This window comes from Tenrec ecaudatus, chromosome X, assembly GCF_050624435.1.
Source record: "Tenrec ecaudatus isolate mTenEca1 chromosome X, mTenEca1.hap1, whole genome shotgun sequence".
Taxonomy (NCBI): domain Eukaryota; kingdom Metazoa; phylum Chordata; class Mammalia; order Afrosoricida; family Tenrecidae; genus Tenrec; species Tenrec ecaudatus.
In genome coordinates, this window is record NC_134548.1 from 84795268 (window position 1) to 84816286 (window position 21019).

At 37.2% G+C, this 21019-nt stretch overlaps 1 protein-coding gene across 2 annotated transcripts in view; it reads left to right on the forward strand.

The window, feature by feature from the left end:
* Window positions 1-21019, forward strand: part of ATP7A (ATPase copper transporting alpha) — a 164133-nt gene that overhangs the window by 98184 nt on the left and 44930 nt on the right. For both annotated transcript variants that reach the window (XM_075539506.1, XM_075539507.1), the window contains 9 exons: window positions 2762-2838; window positions 4762-4987; window positions 5849-6082; window positions 7194-7285; window positions 8595-8722; window positions 13806-13960; window positions 14054-14188; window positions 16281-16475; window positions 18209-18391. In XM_075539506.1, the coding sequence (XP_075395621.1) occupies window positions 2762-2838; window positions 4762-4987; window positions 5849-6082; window positions 7194-7285; window positions 8595-8722; window positions 13806-13960; window positions 14054-14188; window positions 16281-16475; window positions 18209-18391 (1425 nt within the window). The remainder of the gene's footprint in view (window positions 1-2761; window positions 2839-4761; window positions 4988-5848; window positions 6083-7193; window positions 7286-8594; window positions 8723-13805; window positions 13961-14053; window positions 14189-16280; window positions 16476-18208; window positions 18392-21019) is intronic.

Here is a 21019-nt window from a genome sequence, read left to right on the forward strand (position 1 = left end):
ATTATCTGACCTAAAAAGGCAAGAGCTGTCTTAAAATTTGATGTGAATGTGTCTGCCTTTATTCTCTTTGTTGCTATCACCACTATCTGTTTGCACATTTTTCATAACCCTTGACAGAAACTCATTATTCCTTAAGCAGTATCTTCCCACTTTCTCCTCCCACCTACCCCAGGTTTCCACTGATATACTTTGATCTCGCTATATTTTCCTTTTCCAGATATTTTAAATAAGTGGGATTATTCAGTATTTTTAATTTTTATTTAACCTGCTTTATTTAGCAAAAATGAACCAAGTTCATCCATGTATCAGAATTTAATTTGTCTTTATGATAGATGTACATACAACATCATGTTAATCCAGTCATCTGTTATTCTATACTGGCTTGCTTCTGGATTGTGAATAATGCTGCAGTGAACATTGGTGTACGAGTGTCTGGTTGAACCTCTTCTTTCAGCTCTCTTGGGTGCGTAATCAGGGGTGAAGTTACCAGGAGATGTGGTAACTCCATTCAACTCTTTGAGGAACCACACTGCTTTCCCTGGCAGCACGACTATTTCACAGTCTTACCAAGAGAACATGACGGGTTCCGTTTCTCAACACTTAGTTTCCATTTAATCAACACTTAGTTTCCATTTTTCTACTTCTTGCCATATTAGTAGCCTTAGAAGTAGCACCACAGGGTCAGCAGTTCAAAACCACCAGCCACTCCACAGGAGAATGATGAGCCTTTCTACCTCTGTTAAAAGATACAATCTCAGAAACCCACAAGGGCAGTTACATTCTATCCTGTAGAATCACTATGAGTCAGACTTAACTTGATGACAGTGAGTTTCATTTTGGTTTATTTATTAATGTTGTTGAATAGCTTTTCATGTCTTTATTTGCCATATATCTTCTTTGGTGAACTACCTTTCAAGTCTCCCCCTTTGTTTTGGTGTTGGATTGTTTGTCTCCTTGTCCTTGAGTTCAGGAGGTGTGTATATATAGTTTTCCTCTCGGTATTAAACCCTTACCATACATATGATTCCCAAATAGCTTCTCTTGTTCTGTAGGTTGACTCTACTTTTTGGATAAAGTCCTTTGATGCACACATCTAGTTTTTTTTAATCATTTTATTGGGGGCTCATACAACTCTTACTACAATCCATACATCCATCCATTGTATGTCAAGCACATTTATACATTTGTTTCCCTCATCATTTTCAAAACATTTGTTTTCTACATGAGCCCTTGGTATGAGCTCTTCATTTTTCCCTTCCCTCCCCTCCCTCATGAACCCTTGATAATTTATAAATTATTATTATTTTGTCATATTTTACACTGTCCGACATCTCCCATCACCCACTTTTCTGTGTCCATCCCCCAGGCAGGAGGTTATATGTAGATCCTTGGTTAAAGTGTAAAGTTTATATATATACAGAAAACTACACAAGTCATAAATGTACAAATCTCTGAATTTCCACAAACTGAACATACCCAGATCAAAATTACTAGCAACCTAAAAGCTCTTTTATATAATTTCCCTGCCATCATCCACCCAAAGATAACCACTATCCCTGACTTTATTATTATTTTAAAATTTTATTTATTAATTATTTTTATTATTTATTTTATTATTTTTAAAATATTTTAATTTTTTTACATTTTATTAGGAGCTTTATCCCTGACTTTAAACAGCATAGATTACGTTAGCCTGTGTTTGAACTTCATTTAAAGGGAATCCTACAGTGTGTAATCTTGTATTGGGCATCTATTGTTAAATACTATGTTTGAGGTTTGTCCATGCTGTTGCATGAACTTATAATTTGTTCCTTCTCATTGCAGTATGGTATTCATTGTATGCTTGTATCACACGAGATAGACTTTGATTGATAAGTGAAACTTAAGAGTTAATAAATAACTATATATGTGCTCTGCTACCTCTCTGTCAAAGTTATAATACCTGAGGTGGCTCACAGAGGCCTTTCTGAGACCACCATTTATTTTTTCACTGTTTAAAGTAACAAATGCTTGTTATTTTGTACTTTTCATTTTTTCTGTCAAAGAAATATGATAAAGTTGTATAAATTCTGTCATTGGAGAAAAAAAATTATTAGTACCAGTAATGCTAGTAGGAGCTTTTTATATTGGTTTATCAAGATTAAATTGAAGTTTATAATGCATATATGCTGTTGTTAGTTGCTGTGAGTTGTGACCTCATGTATGTGGTGCTTTAAAAAGGTAATGGGAAAGTAGAATTAAAAATAATAGAATTTTTCTATGAACTCTTTGAAGCCCAATTCAAACGCTGCCTGGTCATGTGTCAGCCTCCTGATTTCTGGCATGCTTGAGTCCGTCGTTGCCTGGGGCACACATCTTCTAGCAGTATATCAAACAGCACTTTATTGTGATCCAAAGAGCTCTCATTGGCTGACTGTCAGAAGGAAATGAGCAGGTCTCTTTTCTTAGTCTATTTTAGTCAGAAACATCACTGAAACTTTTCTAGTTACTTTTTATTGTAATTAGAAACTACTGAGGATCACTGCACTTGAGTTATTATTTAAAAAGAGCAAGAAAGGCATTAATTATGGTTGAGAAAATACCATTTTAAAGTGAAACATTAGAAACAAGAACAAGAATTGCATCTTCATCTTTATGCCTTCCAGAGTTAGGGACATTCAATAATTCAACTGAATTTTTCCTAATAACAATACAATGATTTGGAATTTCTCTGCTTAATATTTATACACTAACTGATTTTTTTTCTCGTGAATTTCTTTAGAGCTTAGGTTTTGAAGCTTCTTTGGTTAAGAAGGATCGATCAGCAAGTCACCTAGACCATAAACGAGAAATAAGACAGTAAGTACTTTTATAGTGTTAGTTAAAAAAAGATTTTACTAAAACATGTCAAGAGAAAAATAAAAAATATATACTTAAAGTGAAATGAGGATAACAACAAATATACCCAAACTTACGGTATTCAGCAAATGCAATACTCAGAGAGATTACAGCAATAGATGCCTACATTCCCAAACAGAAAAAAAACCCTTAAATTACTAATGTAAGAAAAGGAACTAGAAAAGTAGAAACGAAAACACAAATTCAGCATAGCGTCATCAGATAAAAAAGAAAATGATAAAGATTGTAGTAGAAATAAATGAAATAGAGCGCAGGCCAGAGTAGACTCAGAGAAACTAGAAGTTGGTGTTTTGAAAAGACAAAGCTTTTGTTGGACTCAGAAATGAAATAATTTAAAAAATGCAATGATCTAAAATTGGAATAAATGAGAGGCATTGCATTTGATCCTACAGGACAAAAGGTTGTCAAGGAATACTATGAACGGTTGTATTTCTTCAAATTAGTTACCTTAGAGCAAATGGACAAATTCCTTAAAATGCAGAAACTTTCTACGTTGACTCCAGAAGAAATGGTGCATCTCAACAGACCTGTCACAAGTGAAGAGACTGAGCTAGTAATCAAAAATGATACTCTGCTACCATCACGAACTTCTAATCAAAGAGTTCATGAAAGAGCCCTGATCACATGGAGGAAAATGAAAAGAGAATTTCAAATTCTCTTGGACTCCACACTTCTTAGAACTGTGAAGGTTGGATGAACCCTTGTAACTATTGCCCTGAGTTAATCTTTAACCCTTGAACCAAAAGTATTTCATGAAGTTGAGCTTCATTAGTAAAATAGTCTGCCTTGAACATTATGCTTTTTTAAGAGCTCTGGGAACAAATTGATAACAGCAATGGGAAAGATTAGATAAGAACCTTAGGGCGCAGTGAATCGGGAGGAGTCACTAAGACAAGGAAGGTGAGAATTGTTACACAGCTCCAAGTAGGTATTCCGTGACACTAAGTGGTACATGGAGAAACCATTGAAGTGCTATGTTTTGCTGTGCATTCCTAACTAAAACAAAATAAAAGTGTATACGGAGGTGTATCCTCCCCCAAATGGATTTTTTTCCCCAAAGCTATGTATTTAAAATTAAAAAAATAATTTTATTGGGAGCTCTTGCAGATATTATAAAAATCCATAATTGAATTAGATCAATCATAATTACACAATTGCTGCCACCCTACTTTTCAAAACATTTTCTTCTTGAGCTCATTGATATCAGCTCCCCTTTATCCCCTCCCCCACCCTACCCTTATTATTATATTATATATTATTATTATTTTGGTCATATCTTACACCATCCAGTGTACCCGTTTACCCACAATTCTGTTATTCATTCCCCTCGAGTGGGGTTATACAGTCATCATCACGGGTTTCATCAGTGCTATACTGCATCCTGGTACCTCATCCCTTCTGTGCGGCCCTTTGTGGGGGGGCTATCCAATTATCTTTTTTTTCCTCTTCATTCTTGTGCATATGTATTTTTAAAACATTTTATTAGGGGCTCATACAACTCTTATCACAATCCATACATATACATACATCAATTGTATATATCCAATTATCTTACAGGTGGGTTTTGTGTCTCCACTTGGTCTATGCTCTTTCATGTCAAACTGATTGCTTGTTTTTAAATTTCTGACACCTATTCCTGACCACACCTCGTGATCACACAGGCTGATGTACTTCTTCCATGTGGGCTTTGTTGTTTCCCTGCTAGATGGCCGCTTGTTTACCTTCTTAAACCTGCATCTGAAAAACCAGATTTGGATTCCTACTGAAAATTTACTTGTTACCTAGATTTCTGAAATACTATCTTTATATTGGTAGAGTGGTCACCACTCAAAAGAGTCTTCTTTTCTTATTTTTCTATATTAGGTGGAGACGATCCTTTCTAGTGAGCCTGTTTTTTTGTATTCCTGTAATGGGGCTAATGATATATATGATGGTTATGGACCACCACCTTGAAGCTCTTCACCATAATCACAACATGAGTCAGGAAGAAATGATCAGTATTCATTCATCTATGTTCTTGGAGCACCAGATCCTGCCAGGATTGTCCATTATGAATTTGCTGTCCTTTTTATTGTGTGTACCTGTACAGGCAAGTTAAATATTAGCAAGCATACTTTTTAATAATGAAAATAGCCAAAATATGGCAGCCAAGATGGTTTTTATTATAGATATTAGCCAGAAGCCTGATGATTTTATACTGGGTAAACTATACACCAAGAGACTGTTTAATGACAAAGCAGGGAACAAAGCTTCAAGATTTTCGGAGCTGGCATGCATAGCTGCTTTTGTATATAATTTTATATACCATATATACTCGTGTATTAGCTGAGTTTTCCAGCACATTTTTAATGAAGTTTTGTGGTAAAATTAGGTGCCTTGGCTGATATTCAGGTCGGCTTATACTTGAGTATATCCGGTAAGTCTGTTCTTTTATTGGATCCATATAAATGACAATAACAATGAAAAGAACACCTTAATATATTTTTCTATACTAATGAAAAATATGTTTACCAACAAAGCAGGCAACAGATCCAATGGTTTGAGATCTACCACTTAGGTTGAGTTTGGGGGAGAGGTGAGTTTTATATTAAAAAAATTCTTGTGAAAACTATATAATTCTTTGCCTAGTTTTGTTTTTACTACCATAAAATAATCCAAAATCCATGTGACTTTCTGTATATTATGGAATAACCATGGGATCAAGATGACAGCCCTCAAAGACATGAAGTCAAAGATACCTATTGGAGCAATCTGAATCATTCCCTCTGCGTACTCACATATGATGTTAAAATTCAAACAGTATTGTTTCAGCTTAAAGATCTTTCCTTGGTGTCTATGACTTACATAAAAATCAAAGAAAATGAATACTGTTACCTCATCATAGTTATTGAGGTGTATATGCAAATGTCACCATGTAAGAGTTTCCATGATTCTTGTTCCTATGTTGCAGTTTTTCGGAGGCTGGTACTTCTACATCCAGGCTTACAAGGCACTGAAGCACAGGACTGCGAATATGGATGTACTGATTGTGCTGGCAACCACCATTGCATTTGCCTACTCGTTGGTTATTCTTCTGGTGGCAATGTATGAGAGAGCCAGCATGAACCCTATTACTTTCTTTGACACGCCTCCTATGCTATTTGTATTTATTGCTCTAGGCCGATGGCTGGAACATATAGCAAAGGTAACGTTAGAAAGATGATATTTATTTAAATCTTGGGTGGATAAATGACCATGTGACTTCTGTTTATTGGAAATGCACATTTGTTTATGTAGTCAGCCATTTAATGAAAGCTGTATTTTTGTTTTAGAAGTGCTTTTCTTAAATATTCTTTTTGAAGATTTATCAAATTTATGGAATACTGGTAAAATAAAGTTTGTTTATTTCTATTTTAAGAGAGAGGCATTTGAAAAATAACTAAATTATCTCATATTACATTATTAATTAAAAACTGATAAGACAACAAGGTTTAAAATAATGATGAATAAATTCAGACATGGTCCCATGCTATAATATAAATTAGTTGCTAATCTTGTTCTGCATGCCTTTATTTTTTAGAATTGCAAACAATGGAATATGTACTACTCTTTACCATTAACACTGTAACGTTTTCCCATGTTTATTCCGTTTATATCATTATTTGATATTTTTGACCTATGTTCTGTCAGTGTTGTATAGCTTACTAAACCATTCTGGTTTTGTTCTCTAATTATATACTTTAAATAATCCTGCATGAAATATGCTCATGTATTATAGTCATTGGTATTGAACTAGTATTTTTGTGATAAATCACACAGGCTGTGACCACTGAATTAAAGGACATAAATCTTTCTGTGGTTCATGCTACATGTTGTAACAATTTTACATTGCATTCATTTTACTACAACTTCATCGGCATGAAGTCGTCTAAATTCTTCCTAAGTTAGTAGGTATTGTATGGTATTTTAGGACTGCATTGCTTTGTCTTTCTTCTGTGAATTGCAGGAATAAACATTTTACCGTGTTGGGTATTTATATTTCCTCTTAAATGAATAGGCTTTTTCATGTACTTTGCCCATGTAAAAATTGAGTTCCTACTATTTTTCTTATTAATTTATTTTTTATAACGGTACCTATGAAAACTTTTAAGAATTTTGTATAGTTCATACTTTTTAAGTGAAAATTTTCTGGCTTGAACAGATGAACATTTTTAATGCCATATTTTTGGTAAATGCTGAAGATCGAATCTTTATTTTAGTTAAGACCAGAACTTTTTCTTCCTTAGCATTGTGAACATGTTTGTTTTAATTTGTAGGGCAAAACATCAGAGGCTCTTGCAAAGCTAATTTCACTACAAGCTACAGAAGCAACTATTGTAACCCTTGACTCAGATAATATCTTCCTGAGGTATTTGTCTTCATTCTATCCCCTCCTCATTGAACTTTGCATGTAAATGTTCAAATACCCAAAGAAGTAGAGATAAGGGTATAAAAAGCCCACTGGCATCTATCTCCTAGATTCAGCAATTATCCGCATTTAGCTACACTTATTTCAAGTATTTTACCTCTCTTCCTAGAGGGAGTACAGTATTTTAATGCAAATTAGGACATATTCATATGTAACATTAATAAAACATCACACCTAACATAATTAACAATACTTCCTTAATATCTAGTGACCAGTCCATATTCACATTTCTCCAGTTGTCTCCAAAATGCTTGAAAAAGTCTCTTTGTAATCGAATTTTTAAAAAAGGTTTGTGTGCATTTGCCTCTCATGCCGCGTATGTCTTTTGCAATTTAGAACAGAATTCCTCTCTCTCCTTTTCTCTCCATGTAATTGATTGGTCTAGAAACACCTATCAGCAGCCCTGTTGAATGTCCCACAGTTTGAATATGTTTCCTTGCCTCATTGTGGTGCCATATAACTTGTTCTCTTGTATTACCTGTAGCCTGCAAGTTAGAGCTAAATATTCTATTAGATTTAGTTCTTTTGTGAAGTTCTCATTTTTATATTAATAAAATTGTGTATATAAATTAAAATAAACTAAAGCTCAGACCTGAGCTATTGTGTCAATTCTGGCTCATCCTGACCCCATGCATTATAGAGCAAAATTGTTCTTTATTGTTTTATGGAAGTACATAGCCTTTTTTTGAGGCACCATCCAAACATCTTAAGAAAACTTACACAAAAAATATATTGTTTGGTTAAATAAAACCCACCACACATTATTTAACAAATATAGAGTTGCTGCTTTGTAGCTTGAGGCAGTGGTGGAATTCTCACGTTGCATGCAGGAAACCCTGCTTCCATTCCTGCCCAGTATACTACAGATGTAGCTAACTACCTCTCTGCCACTGGGCATTTGCATGTTGCTTTGATGCTGAACAGGTTTTAATGATGCTACCAGACTTAAGACCAACAGGAAGAGAAGCCTGGCTGTCTATTTCAAAACAGCAATTGATGAAAACCCTATAGATCATAATGCCCTGATTACTTTGGGCAGTGTGTTGTTCTTTTGTGCATGGGTGACCATGAGTGGGGGGGATGGATGACTTGGTGTCAACCAATAACCAACAACAACAACTTTGTGTCAGGTACTGTGCTGGTCACCTGCAGTAAACAGGATAAACATAGTCTTAGCTTAAATGCTGATTGTAGCTTCTCTTGGTAGTAATTATGGTGCTATATACGTTTCATGTTCATTTATTTCTAGTGAGGAGCAAGTGGATGTGGAACTTGTACAACGTGGAGACATCATTAAAGTGGTTCCAGGGGGCAAATTCCCAGTGGATGGCCGTGTTATTGAAGGATATTCTATGGTAGACGAGTCCCTTATCACAGGTATGCTCTTTCAGAAGAATCATGACATAGAAGTGAAAAACAAATGCATTCCATTTGTTAACGAAAAAACATCATTGAATGATTATTAACGAAAAGTGCAGAGCTTTTTGAAGAAACTGTAGAAAATGTAAATTATGAGCAATTAGAGAGCATGAATTTTATAATGGTTATCCTAAATGAATAACCTTAGATTTAACTTGTGGCTTTGCTTATGCTACTGAAGGGCCTTTTCCATGAGATTTGTTATGTTTCAGTCTGTTGTAGAACCTGATAGACTTTGAAAAATATTCCTGAGCAAATCCCTGTTCTGTCTTCTTTTTAAAAAAATTAGTTTTATTGGCATATAATTCACATATCATACATTTTAATCATTCAATGATATTAACATTTGTACAGTCATCACAATTTCAGAACATTTTCTCCTTGTACTCACTGTTGTTAGCTCCCTATTTTCCTTAGTCCTCCCCTGCCATGCCCCAGTGGTTCCCAACCTTCCTGATGCCGTGACCCTTTAATACAGTTCCTCATGTTGTGGTGACCCCACAACCATAAAATTATTTTTGTTGCTACTTCATAACTGAAATTTTGCAACTGTTATGAATTGGGCGACCCCTGTGAAAGGTTGTTTGACCCCCAGAGGGGTCATGACCCACAGGTTGAGAACCACTGTCCAAAGCAATTATCAATTTAGCTATGGTGTTTATAGTTATACCTCGCCTAGATTTCATATACAAAATATCATATAAAACACAAACAAGAAGCAACCAAACAAATCCAACATCAACAACAGCTAGAAAAAGCATAGAAAAATCTCAATTAAAAAAAGCAGAAAATACTTAAAACAGAGGCAATTTTTAAATGCGTCAAAAGGGGCATCAAATGATAAGGTATTACATTTTAACCTAAGTACATCTTTCGTAATTGCCTTTGCGATGCTCTCTGATAACAAGGCTAAACATAATTAAGGGATTTGTGAAAACAAGACCAGCATGACGAAGTATGAACCATATCACTATGGACTGAGACTCAATAATGGCAGACAAGCCTGAGAGCATCAGACAGGACACCACCACCCGGAAACCAGTCCGATGAAAGCGGCACTCCCAAAAACACAGAAAGAGAAGATGAACGAAGCCACCAATAAAACCAAAGGAGGGAATCGTATCAGGCCTTAAATTGTGAACAGTCAGTTTGCAAAAAACTGTGGGTAAGAGTGGAAGCCCAAACCGCTTGCAGGGTCCACACATGGATCAAGCTATGATGAATTCCCTCTGACCACAGACCAGGGATGTGAATAGGCTTATAGCCAGGTTAAAATGTAACACCTTATCATTGGATCTCCCTTTTGACCCATTTAAAAATTGTCTCCCTAATATATGAGGGATAATTTTTTGCCTTTATATAAGATTCTTGGTTGGCAGGTTTTGTTTGTTTGTTATTTTCTCAGAATTTTATATATGCCACTCCATTGTCTTCTTGTCTGTGAAGTTTCTGCTGAGAAATCCGAGCTTCTCTCTATCGGGTTTCCTTTGTAGGTGACTGTTCTGTTTTCTCTAGCTGCTCTCCCAGGATTCTCTTCCTTGAAATTGGTTAGTTTGACTATGATATATCTTGCTCTTTTTTCCTTTTGGGATCTGTCCTATTAGGAGTTCTCTCAGCTTCTTGAATAGTTATTTTCACTTTTTCCTTTGTGATAATGGAGAATTTTCTCTGTAGACTTTTTGTGTGTCTTCTTGTTCTGGGATCCCAATGAGGTTGTTTCTCTTGATAGTGCCCCATATCATTCTCAGGTTTCGTCAGATTCCTTCACTGTTTTGTCGACTGTTTCTCTCATCAATTGTGATTGTGTTTGAGTCCCCTGACTTTCCTTTTCTTCTATTGTTTTCCTTATTCTATTATTTCAATGTCTATCTTCTGAGATTTTTTTTTGTTTAAGGATTTTAGTCTTTCAATTTCTTCTCAATTTCTCATGAGTGAACCCCACATCTCTTGTTGCAAGAGCCTAAACATCATTCTTGAATTCTCTTTTTGGTCGTTTCAGGTCACCTTCTTTAAAATACTTCATTGTTTTTGCATAAATTCCAGTAGTTTGTGTTTTTTTCTTTATTTTTGTTGCTTGCTTACTGTGGTTGACTGCTATTTCCCTGGCATGATGGTTCATCTATTAGTGTTGTATAAGCTGCTGAGTCTTGGAGTAGTTGGCTCTGTCTAATGACATGGGAGAGGTTGAACATGAGTTAGAAACAAGCAGTGGTGAAATGGAGAAAAAGGGAGAGAGATGGGTATGTGGAGAAAGTAGGCAGGGAATAGGGGAAAAGAGAGACTATGAAGTAAAACTAATGATAGTAATAAGCAGCTGTTTGGATAGATCAAGAGATATGTAAAAAATGTTAAAGTGCATTTTAAGAGGGGTAATCAGCATTAATAAGTTTCATGGAAATATATTTCACAAGGAAAAAGATAAAGATCAAAAATAGATAATGATAGATGTGAAGGGAAAAGGAGATGCAAAAGAGAAAAAAGATTCAGGTATGGTTTTGGTGTGGGTATTGAAGTATTGTTGCTATGGCAGCATGAATGTAGGCGGTTTGTGCTCTGGGGGTGGGGGGGGATGAAGCTCTCGTTTGAATGGATGCCCTTGAATCTGCAGGCCTGCCTGTTTTTACCTTGGGGGGTGGGGGGAGATGAGTATTCTCGGGAGGTTGGAGTCACAGTGGAAGAGGAAGTGGGAGAGGACTAGAAAGAAAAATACTTAAATATAATAGAAAAAAGTACAATAAGTAAAGAAAATAAAGTAAATCAAAAACTAAAACTGCTTTGGGAATTCTTGCTCCTTTGGTAGTGTTATTGAGTATATGTGTATACTATGTGTATATGTGTATATGTGTATGTGGGGGAGGTGGGCCTTGAGGGGTGGGAGGGAACCAGAGGACAAAGCAGTAAGGAAGGAAGAAGGGGCAAACAGTGCCTAGAAGTGAAGCTTGGGTACTGATTATGTCTGCACTAAGCTTCCCACACAAACTGCTGTCCGCGAGGGCCACCAGAGTCCAGCGAGATAAGAACTTTGGCGGTCTGTCTGGGTTGTGTCAAGGGATGGGCAAAATGACTATGCTAGGGAGGAGTTGATGTCACAGAAGTGACTCAGGCTACTGGCCAGTGGTAAAGGGCAATCTGTCAGCAGGCCTCGTTGCCCTCTCATTTGAAGAAACCCGAGTCTATTTCGCTTTGTTTCTTTCTTTTTTTTCCTGACATATAGTTACTTCTTTATTTTTTTTCTTTTTTTTTTTAAATTTTAACAATTTATTGGGGCTCATACAATTCTTTTCACAGTTCATATATATACATACATCAATTGTATAAAGCACATCTGTACAGTCTTTGCCCTAATCATTTTTTCTCTTTTCTTCTTTTACATTTTATTAGGGACTCATACAACTCTTACCACAATCCATACATATACATACATCAATTGTATAAAGCACATCCATACATTCCCTGCCCCAATCATTCTCAAGGCATTTGCTCTCCACTTCAGCCCCTTGCATCAGGTCCTCTTTTTTTTCCCCTCCTCCCTCCCCATTCCCCCCTCCCTCATATGCCCTTGGTAATTTATACATCGTTGTTTTGTCATATCTTGCCCTATCCGGAGTCTCCCTTCCCCCCTTCTCTGCTGTCCCTCTCCCAGGGAAGAGGTCACATGTGGATCCTTGTAATCAGTTCCCCCTTTCCAACCCACTCACCCTCCACTCTCCCAGCATCGTCCCTCACACCCTTGGTCCTGAAGGTATCATCCACCCTGGATTCCCTGTGCCTCCAACCCTCATATGCACCAGTGTACAGCCTCTGTCCTATCCAGCCCTGCAAGGTAGAATTCGGATCATGGTAGTTGGGGGGAGGAAGCATTCAGGATCTAGGGGAAAGCTGTGTTCTTCATCGATTTGTTTCTTTTCCTCTTTTTTTTTTTTTGAGATGAACTTGTTTGTTACTAGAGACTGAAGGTCCGTTTCTATTGTACTATTCTTCAGCTTCTTTTATTTATTTATTTAAAGTATTTTATTCGGGGCTCATACAATTCTTATCACAACCCATACATCCATCCATGTGTCAAGCACATTTATACATTTGTCGCCATCATCATTCTCAAAACACTTGCCTACTACTTGAGCCCTTAATATCTGCTGCTCATTTTCTCCCTCCCTCCCCACTGCCCCCTACCTCATGAACCCTTCATCATTCATATATTATTATTATTTTGTCATATAAGTTGACATTCTCACCCCCGGGAAGTGCAGGACTCCCTCCTCGTGGAAGCTCCCTGGTCCTTGCTGAGATCTTCCTGCACCTGTTTGCTGGCAGCCGGAGTCCGTTGTCTCCAAGCCGTCTTCTGTCTTCTTGACCTACAGATGAGTTTACTCTGAGTTGGGCTCGACCTCTCGGCCTCTCAGCCTCTCTCAACAGAGTCTGCTCTAAGGAAATAGACCTGCAGTAGATTTAGAGATTTTAGGGAACTAAGACAAATCTGGAGCAGAATCAAAATAATACCTTTCCTACTTTTACCCTCAGTATATAATGCCAGAAGAAGCCCTTTTTAGGGGCTATTTAGGACACTGTGTCTCTCAATAAGGGTGGTATTGCTAGTTTGGACAGGGCAAGTCTTAATTCTGGAGTAGTATGTTACACATTGAAGTACATTTGGTAACCTGGCCCACTAAATTCCAATAGCACTATCCCATGTTCCCCTGCTAATTTTTATAAACAAAAATGCCTTCCACATTTCCAAGTGCTCCTTGGAAACAGATTAAGAACCTATGATCTAGGTCTAAGGTGACTATCTTAAAATATCATCTCCCATTAGGAGTTAACATGTTAGGCTTTTCCAAATGAAAATAGGAATTCTGGGTGTTGTCCTAGAACTGACTTAAGGGAAAAAAAAGAAGGTGACTTTTACTTAGTCATCTGTCCAGGTTGTATTTCATGAATTACCAATCTCCTTCCTAAATTTTTTTTGAGCATGAAGAAATAACCATGTGTGTGTGATTGTGTTCATTTATGCCACCTAAATCGATCGTTACTGCTCACTCAGGGGAGGCGATGCCTGTAGCTAAGAAATCCGGCAGCTCAGTAATTGCTGGTTCCATCAACCAGAATGGATCACTGCTTATCCGAGCGACGCATGTCGGAGCAGATACAACCCTTTCACAGATCGTCAAACTTGTGGAGGAGGCCCAAACATCAAAGGTGAAATTGCATGAGCACTTCTTTAAAGTTTCCACATAAATCTTGATCTAATTTTTATATTTTCTTTTGACACATGATTTTTTTTAATTCTAGGCTCCTATCCAGCAGTTTGCAGACAAACTCAGTGGCTACTTTGTTCCTTTTATTGTTATTGTTTCCATTGTTACCCTCTTGGTATGGATTATGATTGGATTTCTTAATTTTGAAATTGTGGAAACCTACTTTCCTGTAAGTTACTTATAAGACAATTTTTGAAAGACTCTGTGACTCTTTTGCATAATTAACTAAGTCAAAAATGAATTTAATAATTTCCAGTATATTTAAGGGACTGGAGTAGATGGCCGGTAAGGATAACATCTGTATTTTGAAAATGCAATGTTTCCTTTTGGAAAGATTTATGATTTTCTAAAAACAAATGACACTTTTACATGTTATGCTTACCTTTATTTCCAGCATTGTTTTGCTTTCCTAATGAACTAAAAGATATACTGAGGGAAACCTCAGGACCTTAATTCTGCCACTTAATATCAGTGTGTTCTTAATTTCTCTCTTAGGCTCATTTTCTTCATCTGCAAAATGAGCTTTTAATAACATTCATTCTGTATAACTCATAGTTGTGAGTGTTAAGTTATGGAATATTAGAAACTCACGCACTGCCATCAAGTCAATGCTGATTCATAGTGGCCCTATGTGGGTTTCCAAGGCTATAACCGTTTACGGGAGAAGAAGACCCAGTCTTTTTCCCGTGGAGCTGCTGGTGGTTTCAAACTGCTGACCATTTGGATCTCAGCCCATCATCTAAACTACTACACTACCAGGGCTCCTATAGTATAAGCACTGCAATTTATTAAATGCATTAAAAATTATAGTATTGTTGATTACTCCTTTAGTTCTGTGATGATCTCTAAAACTGTGGTGTCATCAAAGTGAAATGTGGTTCAAATTAGATTATTGCCTTTAAATAAGTACTCTTAGGCTTAGGTTTCTCATCTGTAAAACAGGAATAATACTGTATATACTCATGTATAAGCCTTTTCTCAGCACATTGTTAATGCAGTTTTCGTGGAAAAATTAGGTGCCTCCGCTGATATTTGGGTTGGCTTATATTCGAGTATGTACGGTAATACTTAAGTTACAGGACTAGGAGCCCAGGTGGCACAGTGGTTATGCATTGGGCTACTATCCGCAAAGCCAGCAGTTTGAAACCATCAACCTGCTCTGAGAGATAAAGATGGGGCTTACTACTCCTGTAAGCAGTGACAGTCTCAGAAACCCACTGGAGCAGTTCTACCCTGCCCTATAGAATCACTGTGAGTTAGCATCAAATCTAAGGCCGTGAGCTTGATTAGGTTTAAGTTATAGGATTGAAGCTAGTGTAGATAACGTCATACAACATACTTGGAAAATATACACAAAGGATATATATGACATGAAAGCATAAAACTAAATCCCTTCCACCTCTTTTTCTGTATAAAATATAGGTCTACTGTGAACACTGAGAACTTAGTAAGTGCAGTAAATGACAGTGGAGGGCCAAAACTGACTTCCTCTGGCCACAAGACAGGGGTTAGATACGCCTCTATGGCCCATCCTTTTTTATTTATTCTAACACCACCCAATCCTCCCATGACACTACAGTGCTCAGTTCATTAGTCCTTGCAATGGCCACGTAGACCTCACAGCCAATAGTCATGATTCAGGGATTTATTAGGAAAGTTAACAGGTTACCCCAAGCCAGGATCAGGTAACTTTAAGGCTAGCATCTCCTCAGCCAGCAGTCAAATATTCCTTCAGTCCTCACCTTTTCCAGAAGCCAGGTGATTCCTTGGCCTCTGCCTCCATGGACCTGCAAGCCTGCCTGCTGCTCTGTCTCACAGTACCATCGTCTCAGCTCTGTCTCACTGTCTTCCAGTCTCATAGTTTCACCTAGTCTAAACGGCCGGTGTTTTAAATCTTTGTATATAGGGCTATAGAACCCTATTATTTGTTCAGGATTACATCCGCTGAGAATCATGTCACATGTTTTTAGTGATTCCTGAAAGCCTCTAATGAAAGCACTTATTCTCAGCATAGAACAAAAGAGTTTCATTGCGGAATCATCACAAAATGGATCTTGATTTTTAAGACTTTGTCAACTGTATCATAACTTCTTATATATAAAAGAAAAAGTGGTTTTCTTACTAGTCACTAGAATAGTGTGTTGGTAGCTAGATAGGCTATAAATGACTTCAAAATTGTGAGCTTATGTAAGAAAAGGTAAGCGTTGTTCATTTTGTGCAATTCAAAATCAATAACCAAAATATATGCCTTTCTTCTAAAGGACTATAATAGAAGTATCTCCCAAATGGAAACGATAATCCGCTTTGCTTTTCAAGCCTCTATCACAGTTCTGTGCATTGCATGCCCCTGCTCACTGGGTCTGGCCACGCCAACGGCTGTGATGGTGGGTACAGGAGTCGGTGCTCAAAATGGCATATTAATCAAAGGCGGAGAACCACTGGAGATGGCTCATAAGGTAAGACCAAGAATAAAGAATTGTCCTTTCTGAACTAGCCATGTCCTAATTACACGTGGTCCATAAAATGAGCCTCTCCTAGGATTATCCTAAGGACGGTTTTATTTGGATTCGATTCCAGATTGGCCTTAGTTATTTAAGATCTCTAGGACTGTTTTCCCGTCCTACCATCTTAGAGCCGATCTTGCTGACAGAGGTCTGGAGTCCTATCCCATCTCAAACTAGATCCATCAGTGGAGCAAGAAGATGGAATAGATATTTGCTCAGGAAATTTCACCAAATTTTATCATGTTTCTGACCTACTTGTGTTTGTAGTTGTAATTACATTTCATCTTCTTTGCCTTTGCTGCCATCAGCTGGCAGTTTAGAATTATCACAGGTCTCTCTCCTAGGATTTTCATAATAATTTCAAACAAGGCTATTCGATTCCAACTAAAACCATATTTCTACCAGGATGATCTCTAATCTATATTTAGGTACATGCAGGACACAGAGCCCAGCTTAGAACAAATTTGAAACTTCACCTGAACAGTGAATTCAGGCTATTAATTTTATAGCAATTTTGAATTTTGTTAAAATTTCAAACGTAAGCATTACAAGAAGTACAGAGAACTCTTGCATATACTTTACTCGGATTCCTCAATTATTTTCATCTTATGCTATTTCTTTGCTCATTCTGTTTTCTCTCCCTTGCACGCTCACACACACACACACACACACACACACACTCACAATTTCCTGATTTAAAAATAGATTCCAGATACCAAACACTTTACTTTTAAAGTAGTTAAATGTGTGTTTCCTAGAATATTCTCCTACATAACTACAGTATAATTATATAAATCAAGAAATTAATATTGGTATAGTCATATCTATAATACATGGTTTTGTTTTCCTCAGTTGTTTCAACTATACCCCCTGTAGTATTTTTTCTCTTGTCCAGAACCCGATTTTGCATTTAGTTATCATATGTTTTTCATCTTGGTTCCTTGGTGTATTCATTTTTCAGAATTCATATTTCCAAGTTTCCTAAGATGTTATCGAATGCCTGACTCTTATCTGGGCGGAGACAAACTGTCCTTTTTCTTATCTGTGCTGTTTCCCTCATTATGCTGTCTTCTCTCCTCACCCTAATCTGAACCCAGGATAACCAAAGTAACCCAGCAGGTTTTATTTGGTGCCCACTTCAACTTTAATTCCTTAGTTTTATTCTGTCTACTTCCCAGTTTCCCCCAACTTATTTTGAATTCATTGATATTGACAGCCTGTTTTCCCTGGGAAGCATGAGAGGCATCTCTTAATTACTTATTCACAGCCAACCCTCAGCAGTTAGTCCTACTTGTTTAACATATCCCCACAGTCATATAAGATGATAACAGTTTGAAATCACAAACTGCTCTGTGGGAGAAAGACAAAGCTTTCTACTCCTGTCAAGAGTTACAGTCTCAGCGCGCGCACAGGCAATTCTACACCGTCCTGCAGCGCCACGAAGAGAACCGGCTGGACAGCAGCTGACAACAACAAATAATTGTTGAACGTTTCTAAATGAGGACTATTAGATTAATAACTAAATATTTCTCTCCTAATTATCCCTTCCTCCCTCCCCCCCCCCAAAGATAGTTAATGGATTAGTAGTAATCTGTTTGTCACAGTAAGACTTGTTCACATTTTTGGGAAGATAATGGTAAGGATTATCAAGTCACGTGGTGTACTGTCTTTTAATTTTCTTCCAGGTAAAAGTAGTGGTATTTGATAAGACTGGAACCATTACCCATGGAACTCCAGTAGTGAATCAAGTAAAGGTGCTAGTGGAAAGTAACAGAATATCACGCAGTAAGATCTTGGCCATTGTAGGAACTGCTGAAAGTAACAGTGAACATCCTTTAGGAGCAGCAGTCACCAAGTACTGCAAGCAGGTACAGTGTTTTGCACCCCCCTTCTCCACTCCTTGTTTATTTATCTTTTATAGGACTTATCCAAAGATAAAATTCAAGTATAAAAAAATAGAAAGCCATTTGTTCAGGGCCGTAATAGATGGATCCTGATAGAATGCATGAAAACGTGGAACAAAACCTAAAATTAAAAAGCAACACCATCACCAGTTCAGACCTACTAGATCGGTTAAGACTGGGGACTCCCTGGTAGGACTGTTGTCCTGAGTTACTTTTCAAACTTTGAACTAAAACCAACTTCTGCGGTCACCTTGTAGCTAAATAACAAATGAATGCATGAAAATAACCACTATCCCCCATAAGTACTGATTACTCTAAAACAAGTCACTTATATGAGCCCCAGCCATCAACAATAATTTCCAACATAGGTGAGAGTGTAAGGTAGCAGGGAAACTAGATTAATGGGAATAAAACCACCAGAACAGAATTAATGAGAATATTCACACATTGTGAAGAAGATAAACCACTGTCACTGAACAACTTATACAGAAATTGTTAAATGGGAGCTCAAACTACTATGTAATCCTTTATTGAAAGTACAATTAAATATTATTTTTTAAAAGTAAAAAAAAACATTGTTGAGAACGAGGGGGATTGAAGCAGAGAGCCCAAACCCATCGGTAGACAATGGGACATCCCTCACAAAGGAGTCACAAGGAAGGGATGAGTCAACCAGGGTGCAGTATAGCACCAATGAAACACACAATATTCCTCTGCTCCTTGAGGCTTCCTCACCCTCCACTATCATGACCCCAGTCCTGCCTTTCACTGCGGGCTAGACGGGAGCATGTACACAGGTACAGCTAAGAGCTAAGAGATCAGGACACACGGAATCCAGGAACAGGAATGGTTGTAGCAATTCCAGGAGGGTAGGGGAAAGGTGGGAAGAGCAGGGGAGGAAGAGGGAACCAATCACAATGACTGACACATAACCACCCCCAGGGGGGCGAACAGCAGAAACCATGGGCGAAGTGAGACAGTGGTTGGTGTAAGATATGAAAAGAATAATTTATAATTTATCAAAGGGGTCATGAGGATGGAGGGGGGAAGGGAGTGGAAAAAGGAGCTGATACCAAGGGCTCAATAGAAAGTAAACATTTAGAAAATGATCGCAACATATGTACAGATATGCTCAATACAATTGTATGGATTGTTATGAGCTGCAAGAGCCCCCAATAAAATGATCTTTTAATTAAAAAAAAGTAGAAGTCTAGGCTTGTTGGACTCAGATGTATGTATAGTTGGTATGAAGGCAGAGAGACTTGTATTTTCTCACTCACTGAATTTTATAACTTAGTTTTTTCATACAGAAATGTACAGGCATGCCTTGCAGGAAATGTGGGTCTGAGCCCAACCACTGCAATACAGTGAATATCACAGTCAAGTGAGTCACATGAGCTTTTTGACTCCTTGCTGCATAGAACTGTTATGTTTACCTGATATTGTAGTCTATTAAATGAGCATTCTGAAAAATTTTGAAATATTGTAAGATTTACCATAACATAGCACAAAACCACTAAGTGATTACATTCTGTTGGAAAAATGATGCCAATAGACTTGTTTTATGCAGGGTTGATGCAAATATTAAATTTACCCAAAAAATGCAGCAAAGAAAAATGCAATAAAACAATACATGCCTCTATTGATTTCTGGAAACAACTCAATGATAATTCTGTCACATAGACAACTCCTGTTGACATAAAAAATTCAATAGTAGAAGCAATACATATTCATGTAGAAAATGAAAATTGGTTTGAATTACGTCATGTAAAGTAAAAGACTCATTTCCCACTTTCTTGTTTCCTCTCTCTAAAGCAGTGGTTCTCCACCTTCCTAATGCTGCGACCCTTTAATACAGTTCCTCATATTGTGGTGACCCCCCAAAACATACGATTATTTTTGTTGCTTCTTCATAACTGTAATTTTGCTACTATTATGATTCGTCATGTAAATATTTATCTGATATGTAGGATGTTTATCATTGTTATAAGTTGAACATAATTAAAGCATAGCGATTAATCACAAAAACAATATGTAATACTATATTGTAAAATATTGATTTCTAATGACAAGTAAATGAAATTTTGTCTTTAAGCATGGTGTAGCATGGGTAACAGTCTTCACACCGGGTACTCGTATATGGGCATATCTGCATGTGGGCGGACCCTCCTGGAGACAGATAGAGGAGCAGTGTCTCAGTTCTTAAGACCATCGGAAATATGTGTTTTCCCATGGTCTTAGGCTACCGCTGTGAAAAGGTCTTTCGACCCCCAAAGGGGTTGCGACCCACAGGTTGAGAACAGCTGCTTTAAAGTTTCACAACTTTTTCTCTGGTAACCGAGAACTATACAATACAGTTATTAATTGGAAAAACTATATTAATAAGTAGTTAATGTGTTGTAAAGTTAATCTTTTTAAAGTATGCAATTTACGTCTTTAATGTGCCCAAATTTACTGTTGGACATTTCCTCATATATTTAATACAGATTTTTTATTGTACATGGGGTCACTATGAGTCAGAACCCACTCAAACAATAGCAATGATATATTCACAAAGTTGTATACCTGTTAATAGTTTTTAATGTGAATGCC